At 52.3% G+C, this 13,370-nt stretch overlaps 1 protein-coding gene across 1 annotated transcript in view; it reads right to left on the bottom strand.

Annotated features, from left to right (window-relative positions):
• NPC1L1 (NPC1 like intracellular cholesterol transporter 1) overlaps positions 1 to 13,370 on the bottom strand; it is a 39,128-nt gene that overhangs the window by 13,259 nt on the left and 12,499 nt on the right. The window contains exons 8-16 of the mRNA XM_028741254.2: positions 12,094 to 12,221; positions 11,807 to 11,944; positions 10,459 to 10,548; positions 8,614 to 8,804; positions 6,778 to 6,905; positions 5,393 to 5,522; positions 4,125 to 4,180; positions 3,691 to 3,841; positions 1,971 to 2,202 (exon numbers count right to left, since the gene is read on the bottom strand). Coding sequence (XP_028597087.2) covers positions 1,971 to 2,202; positions 3,691 to 3,841; positions 4,125 to 4,180; positions 5,393 to 5,522; positions 6,778 to 6,905; positions 8,614 to 8,804; positions 10,459 to 10,548; positions 11,807 to 11,944; positions 12,094 to 12,221 — 1,244 coding nt within the window. The remainder of the gene's footprint in view (positions 1 to 1,970; positions 2,203 to 3,690; positions 3,842 to 4,124; positions 4,181 to 5,392; positions 5,523 to 6,777; positions 6,906 to 8,613; positions 8,805 to 10,458; positions 10,549 to 11,806; positions 11,945 to 12,093; positions 12,222 to 13,370) is intronic.

Below are 13,370 nucleotides of genomic sequence, written 5' to 3'. Positions count from 1 at the left end.
CCAGTTGTGCTTAAAAATCCCCCTTTATTTAGGACGATTCATAGACTACTGAGAAAACAAGAGTGGTGTACATGATAAAATTATCAATAAAACACCTAAATTTAACAAAACTATTAAAAAAAAATATGTATGTAAAAGATAAAGTGTAAAGGAAACAGAAAAATAGTTTTAAACAAATATGGATAACTACATTAAATTTCTGGGTAAAAAGTAAAGGTAAAGGAACCCCTGACCATTAGGTCCAGTCGTGACAGACTCTGGGGTTGCAGCGCTCATCTCGCTTTATTGGCCGAGGGAGCCGGCGTACAGCTTCCGGGTCGTGTGGCCAGCATGACTAAGCTGCTTCTGGCGAACCAGAGCAGCGCATGGAAACGCCGTTTACCTTCCGGCCGGAGTGGTACCTATTGATCTACTTGCACTTTTATGTGCTTTCGAACTGCTAGGTTGGCAGGGGCAGGGACCGAGCAACGGGAGCTCACCCTGTCGTGGGGATTCGAACCGCCGAACTTCTGATCAGCAAGCCCTAGGCTCTGTGGTTTAGACCACAGTGCCACCCGTGAAATAGTTTTCAGCAAGTATCTGGAACAATATAATGAGGGCGCCTGCCTAATGTCAATAGTCTGGGAGTTCCAAAGCATAGATGCTGCCTATCAGATTTGTAACTGTCTTGGGAAAATGCAATAAGCAGCATTCGCTTTCTTCACTTTGCTGATGCTCATCTCTCCCCATGATCTTCATTTCCTGTTCTGCACCTCACACACCTGTTGCCCCAGCTCCCTCTCATCCATCCAGAACTCCCAATTTGGGTATGTTGCTGTGGATGGAATTACTAAAAAAAAAAACTGTGATGGAAAGCAAATATTAGCAGATGTGTTTGACAAAGCATGTGTGCAAGCTGGATAATGTGTGCAAATAAGAATGTGCTTCCATGTGTCTCACATCAAATTGCATTATTATTATTATTATTATTATTATTATTATTATTATTATTATTAATGATTTATACCCAGCACATCCAGCTGGGCATTCACAACCACTTTGGCCAGTTCCCAACAGAATATTAAAAACACAATAAAACATCAAACATTAAAAACTTCCCAAAACAGGGCTGCCTTCAGATGCCTTCTAAAAGTGAGATAGTTGTTTATTTCCTTGTCATCTGATGGGAGGGCATTCCACAGGGTGGGTGCCACTACCAAGAAGGCCCTCTGCCTGGTTCCCTGTAACCTCACTTCTCGCAGGGAAGGAACCACCAAAAGGACCTCGGAGCTGGACCTAAGTGTCTGGGCAGAACGATGGGGGTGGAAACGCTCCTTCAGGTATACTGGGCTGCACTGGCGGAGGAAGAGGAGTGCAGGGGGAGTGCACACCACCGCTGGCAGCATGATCCTGGTGGGGTGCCATCGCGGCTGCCCCCCCCCCCACGCTGGGTGCCCCCCCCCCCCCGGTGCCGGAGCATGAAGCTCCGCCACAGGTGGGCCGAGGCCATTTAGGGCTTTAAAAGGCCAGCACCAACACTTTGAATTGTGCTCGGAAATGTACTGGGAGCCAGTGTAGGTCTTTCAGGATAAATGTTTATTCTGTGGGATGGGGAGGATTTTGTGTAGAATTTGCAGACTCACAGAGCCAGAAGGCGGAATCCCATTTTGAGGCTAGACACCTTGGAAGGAACTCCACAATGACCCTTGGAAAACACCCCCCAAGTTGGGAGTTTCAGGGATGCCCTCTCCTGCCGCCCCCCAAAGCCAGAGCTGTGCCCCAGAGTGATTTACTTGTTTCAGCTGTGTATGACACTATTACTCTATACATTATTGGCAGAATTGTGCCACTAGCTGACTGTATGTCTCTAAGTATCTCCAGGCTTTGATATGCACGTTGCACTTCAATTTGCTGAACTAAGTAAAATTGCCCTTTATATTTGCAAGCCGGTTTGGTCTTTTGGTTTTGTTGTATGACAAGGGCTGGCTTACCGTCACCAGGTTGATGAGGGAGATGGCGTTGAAGGAAATGCCCCACAGGGTCATGGCTCCCTGGGTGTCCACCAATATCATGATGATGGTGAACAGGTTGATGAGTCCTGAGCGCAGGTCCATGCCCAGCAGGACACAACAGACCAGGAAGGTGGGGAGCAAACAGACGGCCAGGTTGATGACTCCCGCAAGGGCGATGCTCAGGAACTGCTCGTAAAACACGTAGGTGATCCTGCAAAAAAAACCACAGCGGCCGTGGGGACACCAGCGAGGCACAGAGACACACTTTGCTGCTCTCCCCAGAGCCTCGCTGACTCCAGGGGTGAAGAGAAGGGAAACTAGGGACAATTTCCCCCCAAAAAAGGACAAGATGCCGTTCTTAGTCAGGATCTGCCATTATGAGACAGACTAAGTTGCGAGATTGCTAGTCAGAGGGGGAGGTGAGCCACTGCTTTGTGATCATGTTTGGATTGTGTGTTTGAGTTGGCAAACCCTCCCTTGGAAAGATTGATTTATGGTCCAACTGGTCTGGGAAAATTAATGAGCAGACGCTTAGACTTTATTACCGTATTTTTCGCACCATAGGACACACTTTTTCCCTCCTAAAAAGCAAGGGAAAATGTGTGTGCGTCCTATGGAGCGAATGCAGGCTTTCGCTGAAGCCTGGAGAGTGAGAGGGGTCAGTGCGCACCGACCCCTCTCGCCCTCCAGGCTTCAGGAAGCTATCCGCTAGCCGTGGGAGACCCAGCTCTCCCACGGCTAGTGGAGCGCTGCATTAATCCCGAAGCTTGGGGCGTGCGGAGCTCAGCGGAGACCTTGTCGGCACCCAGAAGCTTGGGGCGCGCTGAGCTCCGCACGCCCCAAGCTTCGGGATTAGTGCTCCGCTAGCCGTGTCTAGGCTGCGGATAGCAGCCTGCTTCCCGGAGCGTCGGGCGCCCTGAAAGCAGAGCGCTCGGCGCTTCGGGAACACATCCGCAGCGTGGGGAGCCTTGCAGGAGTTCCCCACAGGGCTCCCCACGCTGCGGATAGCAGCCTGCTGCCTGGCGGGTGGGGCCCGCTGAAGCAGAGCGCCCCGCGCGCCAGGCAGACATCAGCCAGCCCCACAAGCTCAGGGGACAGCAGGGAGGCGCAGCGCCACTATCCCGCTGTTCCGCGACCTGGTTCGGTTTCCCTGACCTGCTTTTGGGGGGGAAATAAAGGGAAATTTTTCCCCCTTTATTTCCCCCCCAAAAAACTGCGTGCGTCCTATGGTCCGGTGCGTCCAATCGTGCAAAAAATACGGTACATTGGAACAGACTAAAATGGCGCCTGCCGCTCGAGCAGGACTGTTGGATCAGTGTGTTGTGATTTAAGGAGAGCCTGACAAAGTTCCCACAGAAAAATAACAATGTTTGGTTTAACTCCCCTGTGGAAACAACTCAGAGGTTATTAAGAAGAAAAATGATAACAACAAGAAGACTGGAAGATGGGATTTGTGAACATCAAAAGCAGCAGAAATATGAGATGATTGGACCCTCACTGAGCTCAAAACATGGGAACCCCCAACAAAATTTAAAATTTGGCAAAATATTCGGACTGCATAATATGTATTGGTATAATTTGGAATAATTAATGTGATATGATTGGATTATTAAATGGAAAACTTAATAAAAATTATTATATATAAAAAAAGGACAAGATGTCCTTTCCGGTCCCTCCCCAGCCGCTCCCAACATCTTACGTGTAGGGGAAGACCGTGAAGTCTGGGTCCGTGCCAGGCACCTGCCGCATGGCAGCGGTGATGTTGGCCGCCAGTTCCCGGGCCACCTTCAGGGCTGCTGTGTACTCCTGGGAGTTTTTGAGGGGCGTGTGGTATGCCATGAAGCGGGATGCTGTGGAGAGAGGAGACAGGTGCTACAGCGACCCAACCACCCAGAAGGGCTGCACCCCTTCGGAGGGGCATTTACCGCCTCCCTCCTCCTGCAGCCTCCCACGTCCGAAGTGGTGCACCAGGGGAGATGGCACTGGCAAGTATATGAAGCCAGAAGCCCACCTCCCCATCTGCATATCCCTCCACCCACCCTGGTTGCCGCAGCAGGAGAGTCAGTGCCCTCCTGGCAGGGCAGCAGAATTCGCACCTGGGGCTTCTTTTTATGGGAGGGGGGAAACACTCACCTATGACTTCCCCATCTGGCCCCAGCCTCACAGACGTGTCATAGGCACCACGACCCCTGGGGAAAAAGATGGGGGGGGGGAATGTTGAGACAGAAGTACTTCCCATGGCAGACCCAATGCAGCAAGTGCAAACTGGAAATGGCCCCAGAGCCCTTTTTATTTTATTTTATTGATTTATTTATTGCGATTATTATCCTGCCTCCTTTCCCCCAAGGAGCTCAAGGTGGTATACATACTCCTCGCCCCCATCCTGGCATTTTAGCCTCACCACCACAACAGCTGTAAGGTAGGCTAAGAGGCACTGTGACTGGTCCAAGGTTACCCAGCGAGTGGGGGGGATTCGAACCCTGGTCTCTCCCAGGTCTTAAATCCAGCACTGGAACCACTACACCACACTGGCTCAAATCCCAAGATAGGAAAGGCTTAGTGCATCCCAGCTGGCTAGCAGGCAGCCAAGCTGTTTGCCGCCTAAAGTTCCCCAAACGACCTGGAAACAGCATTCCCCAAACCCCATGGATAGCTCACACATCAAGACCTTCCTCAGATGTCCCTCCCTCCAGGCCTGGATTTGGAGCTCTCTCCCCACAGAGACGCGGGTGGCGCTGTGGGTTAAACCACAGAGCCTAGGACTTGCCGATCAGAAGGTCGGCGGTTTGCGACGGGGTGAGCTCCCGTTGCTCAGTCCCTGCTCCTGCCAACCTAGCAGTTCAAAAGCACGTCAAAGTGCAAGTAGATAAATAGGTACCACTCCGGCAGGAAGGTAAACGGTGTTTCCGTGCGCTGCTCTGGTTCGCCAGAAGCGGCTTAGTCATGCTGGCCACATGACCCGGAAGCTGTACTCTGGCTCCCTCGGCCAGTAAAGCGAGATGAGCACTGCAACTCCAGAGTCGTCCGCGACTGGACCTAATGGTCAGGGGTCCCTTTACCTTTTACCCCACAGAGGTCCAGCTGCCCCCAGGAAAAAACCATGGGCTCCATACCAATCTCCAATCTCGTTGTGGGCCATTTCCTGCAAAGTCAACTCACAGCCTGCCTACCCTGGACTGGCCTCGTGGGCTCCACTGGCTCAATCCTGCCGCTCCTCAGCCTCGGAGCTCCAGCTGCCCCCCCCCCCTTCCGGTAGGGGTGCCTCTACAGCGCACAACCAGGCAAGGAGACCCTCTCTGGGGTCAAGGGGAATCATTCCCTGCTGTAGGAACAATCACCCAGACCTGAATCCTGACCCGCACACATACACACCCACCCACCCTGGTGCTTGCAGTACTCACGCCTTGGGGCATTTCAGGTTAGGCATGTCGTGGAGGAACCAGGGCAGGAACCGGTGGAACTCCTCGACACTTGGCCGGAGGGTCCCGCTCGTCGGAGCCATGCACTTGTTGAACAGGCAGGACAGGGAAGCTGCGGGAGAGAGAGGCAGAGGAGAGGCAGAGCCCCAGGTCCAGGCAGGCAGGCATCTCTGGTCCCTTCCAGCTGCAACCTTGTTGTGGTTCTGGACAGTTAAGAGTTAACACTCCAGGAAGCGTTCTTATTCACTGGGTGCATTGCCCACATGAACCTGGGCATTTTCCTTTGATCTGTGGTCTATGGGGGCTGCAGAGAGCAGTCTGTCTGAGAATGTGAGCAAGGTAGTTTCGTTTTTTTGTTAGAGACAGAACATGCAGCTAGATTCTGTAGGTTTTCTTTTCTGTTTGTTATGCTTCTAAATAAAGAGTGCTAGATTAGAAGCACTGGTGTCGAGCTGAGTTATTGAAGACACCACATCGACACAGAAAAGCCATTTTACGTTGCGTGTGAACTCTGCTACTACAGTGGTACCTCGGGTTAAGTACTTAATTTGTTCTGGAGGTCTGTTCTTAACCTGAAACTGTTCTTAACCTGAAGCACCACTTTAGCTAATGGGGCCTCCTGCTGCCGCCGCGCTGCCGGAGCCCAATTTCTGTTCTTATCCTGAAGCAAAGTTCTTAACCCGAGGCACTATTTTGGGGTTAGCGGAGTTTGGAACCTGAAACATATGTAAACTGAAGCGTATGTAACCCGAGGTACCACTGTATTGGACAACTGAGGAGAGAGGCAACGCACGAGTGGAAGCATTGAAGTGTCGGATTGCTCGTAAAATCAGATTTATTGCAGTGCTGATGCAGCAGACCCCGTGGGTCACAGCGGCGTAGCGTGGGTTGTCAGCACCCGGGGCAAGGCAAGTAATTTGCACCCCCTAACCCGGGGCAAGGCAAGTAATTTGCGCCCCCTAACCACTAACCTGCCGCCACTGCCAGCTTCTTCTTGCTGCTGCCTGGGCTGGGGTATTTACAGTAAGGTAGCCACGGCGGCGGCGGCGGGTCCGTGTCAGGTGATCTGAAGCGAGTTGCCGTGGGCGCTGCCGCCCAAACGACGCCGCTTGCCCAGAGGAGGAGGAGGGCAGAGAGGCGAGGAAAATGCAACATGGCCCAGCAGCTGCAGCAGCGGCGGTGGCGGCGGGGCTGTGAGGAGGGGCTGCCTGGCGCGCCCTCTGCGGCCCTGACGACCACCCCCCCCTATACTTTCATAGAATGATAGAGCTGTAGAATGGAAAGGGCTCCCCAAGGGTCATCCAGTCCCCCCCCCCTGCAATGCAAAAATCACAGCTGAAGAATCTCTGGCGGGTTTCTCTGCTTACTGTCGGTGGAGGGGCAGAACTGGTCCCTGTCTGGGCCGAAGCTGTGGATGCGGCAGCAGCTGGAAAAGGGGCTCAGCCAGTCGATGAAGTCGTCCACCCAGGAAGAGGCAGGGATGGCCAGGAAGGACCTGGGGGAGAGACAGCGGCATGAAGGAGGCCGAGGCCCACGGCCAAAGAGAGAGCGCAAGGATCAAAGGGGACCTTGGCAAGTGAGCGGGAGGCAAGCACAGGGCACTTGCTCCTCCCCGGGTGGAGTCACGGGCTGCCTCAGCCATCTTCCAGGCCTTAGCCCCCCGCCCAGGAGCACCACCTGTGGTCTGCGGGGTGGGGGCTGCCCTTGGAGGCAGGTGCAAAATGAAAAGGGGCAGTGGCGCACGTGGACTGGATGGCCAAGCCCAGCCTGAGGTGCCACTGGTGAGGTGGAACACGAGGAGGGATGGAGCTGATCTTGCGGTGATCAAATGCAGGAAGCTGGGCTCATCCTGCCTGAGAAGGGCCTGGGGTGCCAGGCACCTGATCCTGGGCCCGATGCTGAACCTCAAAATATCAGGAGAAGCTGCTCAATGTTTGTCTGGTCCTCAGCTGGTTGGGGGCTGCCTTGATTTTGAGCTTATTGCCCTCTGGAACCCCACAGACCACTAAGAATCTCCTGTGCCTCTTCTAGAGCCTGGAGGGCCAGATGACACTACCTTTCCTGTATGGATAATAATAATAATAATAATAATAATAATAATAATAATAAAAAAATATAATATAATATTATTTGTACCACGCCTCTGATTGTGGAGGCAGAACATAGATGTTGTGGCTAGTAGCCATCAATAGCCATCTCCTCCATGACTTGGTCTGTTCTCCTCTGAGGTCTTGATGATGATAATAATAATAATGATAATAATAATAATGATTAATAATAATAATAATAATAATAATAATTTATTGGAGGGACGCGGGTGGCGCTGTGGGTAAAAGCCTCAGCGCCTAGGGCTTGCTGATCGAAAGGTCGGCGGTTCGAATCCCCGTGGCGGGGTGCGCTCCCGTTGCTTGGTCCCAGCGCCTGCCAACCTAGCAGTTCGAAAGCACCCCCGGGTGCAAGTAGATAAATAGGGACCGCTTACCAGCGGGAAGGTAAATGGCGTTTCCGTGTGCTGCGCTGGCTCGCCAGATGCAGCTTTGTCACGCTGGCCACGTGACCCGGAAGTGTCTGCGGACAGTGCTGGCCCCCGGCCTCTTGAGTGAGATGGGCGCACAACCCTAGAGTCTGTCAAGACTGGCCCGTACGGGCAGGGGTACCTTTACCTTTACCTTTAATAATTTATTATTTCTACCCCGCCCATCTGGGCAGCTTCCAACAAAGATTAAAAATACATTAAAATGTCACACATTAAAAAGTTCCCTGAACAGGGCAGATGTTTTTTAAATGTCAGGTAGTTGTTTATCTCTTTGACATCTGGTGGGGGGGCGTTCCACAGGGCAGGCGCCACTATCGAGAAGGCCCTGTGCCTACTTCCCTGGTATGATGCAAATTCTAGGCTGCTTTCTAGCACCTGCCTGGGGGTCTGCAGCGCCTTCTCCCCCAGGAAGGGTCTGGGCAAAAGAGCTTCTGCAACTGCTCTTTTACCACCATGCCCTCCCCGGTCAAAGCATCTTTGTCTCTGCCCCTCTAAGGCGAAGCCTCCAGGAACCCTCCCTCTCTCTATTTTTTCCTGGCAGGTATGTGAAGGGAAGAGCATGCAATAATATTCTGGCGTATTTGAGGGCAAAACTGGGGTGGGGCGCTTTTGTACACCCACCCACCCTCTTTTTACAGGAGCAGAACGGCTCCTCCAAGGGACTTACACGTTTGGGAACTGCACAGCGGACTGGATCTTCTGCGTCAAGGAGTTGTCATCGCAGCCTGAGCTGGAGCAGACACCGTTCATCCCTTCCACCGTGGAGAAGTTGTAGCCCGGCGTGGTGACGAAGTAAGTTGGGGCCCCCACCATGAAGTACGTGTTCAGGTACTGGAAGTACTGCAGCATGTAGGAGTCCTGGGGAAAGCAAAGCGTAATAACATAAGAACCACCTAGGACATGTGATAAAATGGGGGGGGGGGATTGGGAACTGATCTATAATGAATTAAAAAAGATGCTTAAATATACTTTCCCCCCAAAAAAAAGCCTGAAGCTTTTTTGCTAGGCTTGATGGGGGAAGATATTAAGAAAGTAGACCAAAGGTTATTCATGTATGCTACGACTGCTGCCAGAATCTTGATAGCCCCAAAATGGAAAACACAGGAATTACCAACTGTGTCTTCCTCACCACTATGAGCTGAATAAAGAGCATGAAATCCACTCTCGACTCCGAGTATATTTCAGTTTAACTATGCACTGGGTGAAGAAGAAGTTTCTTTCATCTGCCCTGAATCTTCCAACATTTGGTTTCTTCGGCTGTCCACTGTCCAGGGCGGGTCCATCTCCTTCCCTCTGCCTGCTATCTTTGCCTTGAAGGAGCAGAAGAGCTCCAGCAGACTCTGAGCTGCTCTGCCCTCCCTGTGCCCAGGCCAGCCCTTAACATCACCCTCCCTGTCCCTTTCATCCCTCAATGAAGGCTCTTGGCCCTTCGCTACTGGAAATTAAACAGAGAATGGAGGACCAGAGGTGGACATTTAAAATACTGTCCCCATAGGCGCAGCCACTGGAGATCTTGAAAAGGGGGAGTAGGATAAATCTCGCCACTTCAACCAAAGCCTCCATTGGAATACAGTAGAAATGGGGCGTCTGAAGGAAGTGAACAGGTCAGCCAAAAGGACAGCTTAAAAATAAAATGGGGAGGGGGGCTCAAAGACCCTGGAAGACCCTGGATGCTACCTGGGAAGGCTGGTATGTAGGAAAGAGATGGGGGAGGTCAGCAAATCTACCAGCACATCACTAACTGGCAGCCATGCTGACCCATACTTCATTAAACGGGAAATACTATTTTTAATGTTGCTGTCATTTTGCTTGCTTGCCGTACGATAGAACCGTTGCTCATTGGACCTGTTTATATTGTCAATTTTTTGTATTCATGTTTTTCTGTTTCTTTTTATTACTCCGTCCCCTGCTCTGGGACTGAAAACATTCTATGAAGGTAAAGGTAAAGGTACCCCTGCCTGTACGGGCCAGTCTTGCCAGACTCTGGGGTTGTGCGCTCATCTCACTCTATAGGCCGGGGGCCAGCGCTGTCCGAAGACACTTCCGGGTCACGTGGCCAGCGTGACGTCGCTGCGCTGGCGAGCCAGAGCCGCACACGGAAACGCCGTTTACCTTCCCGCTAGAAAGCGGTCCCTATTTATCTACTTGCACCCGGGGGTGCTTTCGAACTGCTAGGTTGGCAGGCGCTGGGACCGAGCAACGGGAGCGCACCCCGCCGCAGGGATTCGAACCGCCGACCTTTCGATCGGCAAGCCCTAGGCGCTGAGGCTTTTACCCACAGCGCCACCCGCGTCCATTCTATGAAGAGCGAGCTATAAATACTGCAAATAATTTAGTTAACAAAGCTACTGGAGGAAGTCAGCTGGAAGTCAGCAGGTCCCTTAAGGTGCAGAGCACCCAGACTCAGCCAAGTCCTCAAGTTCCCTGAAGGAACTTCCTTGTGGAGAAGCCCCTTGGGGAACCATCACCATCACTGCTGGCCCAGAAGACCAGCAAGCCAGCCAGCTCTCACCGTGGGCATGGCCAGCTCCTGATTCAGCCCCACTTCGACATGCAACATCAGGAAGATCCCAGCGCAGAACATGAAAATGAAGATCAGCATCTGAAGGTAAGAACACAAGAGGGTTCTCTGAAGGTGAAGCAGCAGGATCAGGCCAAAGCGTCTAGTTCAGCATCCCAGTCCTCCCTTGCCCAGAGACCAACTAGAGGCTCCCATGAAGCACACAAGTCTCACCTGAAGGCCATTATTTTATGTGTTAGATGGATTCCCCCCCCCCTCTCCATTCTCTCCACCCGTCATGGGTGTGTCTGTGGGCTCCCCAGGTGGTGTCTCATCCTGACCAGGGCCTGCTGAGTGGTGACCCCCCTGGACCTTCAAGTCACACCCTCTCCCACCTGACACCCCGCCTTTGATCCTGGAGGAGGTAGATATGGACTACAGTAGCTTGGACTACTGCAATGCACTCTACGTGGGGCTACCTTTGAACAGTGGCGTAGCGTGGGTTGTCAGCACCCGGGGCAAGGCAAGTAATGTGCACCCCCTAACCCGTGGATTTGCGCCCCCTAACCCGTGGATTTGCGCCCCCTAACCTGTGGATTTGCCCTAACCCCAGATGTTGCGCCCGGTGCGGCCGGCCCCCCCCTGCACCCCCCACGCTACGCCACTGCCTTTGAAGGTGACTTGGAAACTGCAATTAATCCAAAAAGCGGCAGCTAGACTGGTGACTGGGAGTGGCCGCCGGGACCACATAACACCAGTCCTGAAAGATCTGCATTGGCTCCCAGTACGTTTCCGAGCACAATTCAAAGTGTTGGTGCTGACCTTTAAAGCCCTAAACGGCCTCGGCCCAGTATATCTGAAGGAGCGTCTCCACCCCCATTGTTCAGCCTGGACACTGAGATCCAGCACCGAGGGCCTTCTGGCAGTTCCCTCATTGCGAGAAGTGAGGTTACAGGGAACCAGGCAGAGGGCCTTCTTGGTAGTGGCGCCTGCCCTGTGGAATGCCCTCCCAGCACATGTCAAGGCAATAAACAACTATTTTACTTTTAAAAGACACCCTGTTTAGGGACATTTTTAATGTATTATTTCTGATATTTGGTTGGAAGCCGCCCAGAATGGCTGGGGAGACCCAGTCAGATGGGTGGAGTATAAATAATAAATGATTATTATATTAGATATGGCTTCCAAGACTAACAGCCACTGAGGGGGAGTTGGTTAAGAAGGCTCAGAAAGAAGGATACTTCTCCCCGCACCCTGTGTTCTCTCCTGCCTCCTTCTTGCCACCTTGCCCGCTCTCCGCCTTGGATTCACACACACACACCAGAAAACCACCCTCTGCCACCTAGCCAACAGCACTCACCACCATGAACCGGACGAAGCTGTTGAGCAAGAAGGGAGCGTAGAAGCGTTCTATGAAGGTGCGAAGGAGGCTTCTTTGCTTCTTCTCTGGGCTCTTCTCCTCCAGTTGGACGCAGCAACACAGGTCAAAGCGAGAGGCCTGTGGGCAAAAGGGGCACCTGCTGAGGACCCCATTGGAGTGTGGGGCTGGGGAGGAGGAGGAGGGGTGGTTGTGGAAGCCTGAAACCCCAGCCAGTAAGGAAACCCTCCTGCCTCAAAAATGCACTTTAAAAGAAAGGCCCCACCCACCTTCTGCCTGCGGGCATCCAGAGACAGCAAGGCCACAAACATGGACACCTGGAGCAAGAAGTCAAAGAGGACGGCCAGGGCAGCGTTCAAGGCGAAGGTTCGGACAGCCGGCATCTCCGACAAGCCACCTAGAAGCAGGAAGGGAGGCGTAAGGTCCAGCAGCAGATCCTGGCTGCTGGATCAGGCCAAAGGCAGTGGTCCATCCTGTCCTCACAGTGGCCAACGAGCTGCCCTATTGGGAAGCCCATAACCAGGATCCAAGCACAAGGGCCATACCCCAACTGTGGCTTCCAGTAACTGGGATTCAGAAGCCTCTGACGGTGGTGGCAGAACGGAGCCATCCTGGCCAGTTGCCATCAACAGCCCTCACTTCCTCCATGAATCAATCAATCAATTTCCTTTATTCGACCGATGGTCAGAAATAAACATTACACAATACAGAATTATAAACTAAAACATCATAGGGGTACATAAAAAGGTAGGGCCACAGTACTAGACCTCTCACAGATAACCCACATAAAAGCATTCAGTTATACGTTTCCGACACTTGAGTGCCAGGAAAAGGAATTTAGCCACTGACAAAGTTGTTTTCCCAGAAGACTTATTTAGCAGATATGCTGTCTGCTTTCCTCTTTGTCGGGAACTGAGCTGGGGTAAGTATGGAGTTATAAGATACTGTCTTAAATCGTTGTAGAAGGGACAGCTCAGTAAAATGTGCTCTGTGGATTCTACCTCACCCAATGCACAGTGGCATAATCTCTGGTCATATGGGACTCCTCCATATCTTCCCTTCAGAACCGCCGAGTCAAGAACATTCAGCCTAGCCGCAGTAAATAGTCTGCGGTATTCCAGGTAGTGGATATCCGCCAGGTAGCGAGCTGGAGCAGCCCGATACAACTGCTCCCCCAGAAACAACCCAGGTTTCACACGGGCTATGTCCTCCTGTCTGGCAATATCCCTTAATCTTTGAGCGATCACCGCCTTTGCGTGGCTATACGTCATGGACTCTATATAAAGGGAGGACAACCCACACTTCTGCACTTCCTCCGCTATCTCCCCTTCCCATGGAGATTTGCCTCCATGAATTTGTCTCATCCTCTTTTACCTCCATCCAGGTTGGGAACCATCACTGCCACCTTTGAGAGGGAGACCCACTGTTTGGTCCTAGCTTTTACCTGTCCTGAATCTTCCAACATTCAGCTCCATTGGAGGTCCATGAAAAAAAGGCACAGGGTGGACCTCCTTGGCTCTCTGGCCACAGGGCGAGTCAGCGTCAG

Source organism: Podarcis muralis, chromosome 7, assembly GCF_964188315.1.
Source record: "Podarcis muralis chromosome 7, rPodMur119.hap1.1, whole genome shotgun sequence".
Taxonomy (NCBI): domain Eukaryota; kingdom Metazoa; phylum Chordata; class Lepidosauria; order Squamata; family Lacertidae; genus Podarcis; species Podarcis muralis.
The sequence above is the reverse complement of the archived record's forward strand: the minus strand, read 5'-3'. Positions and strand labels throughout refer to the sequence as shown.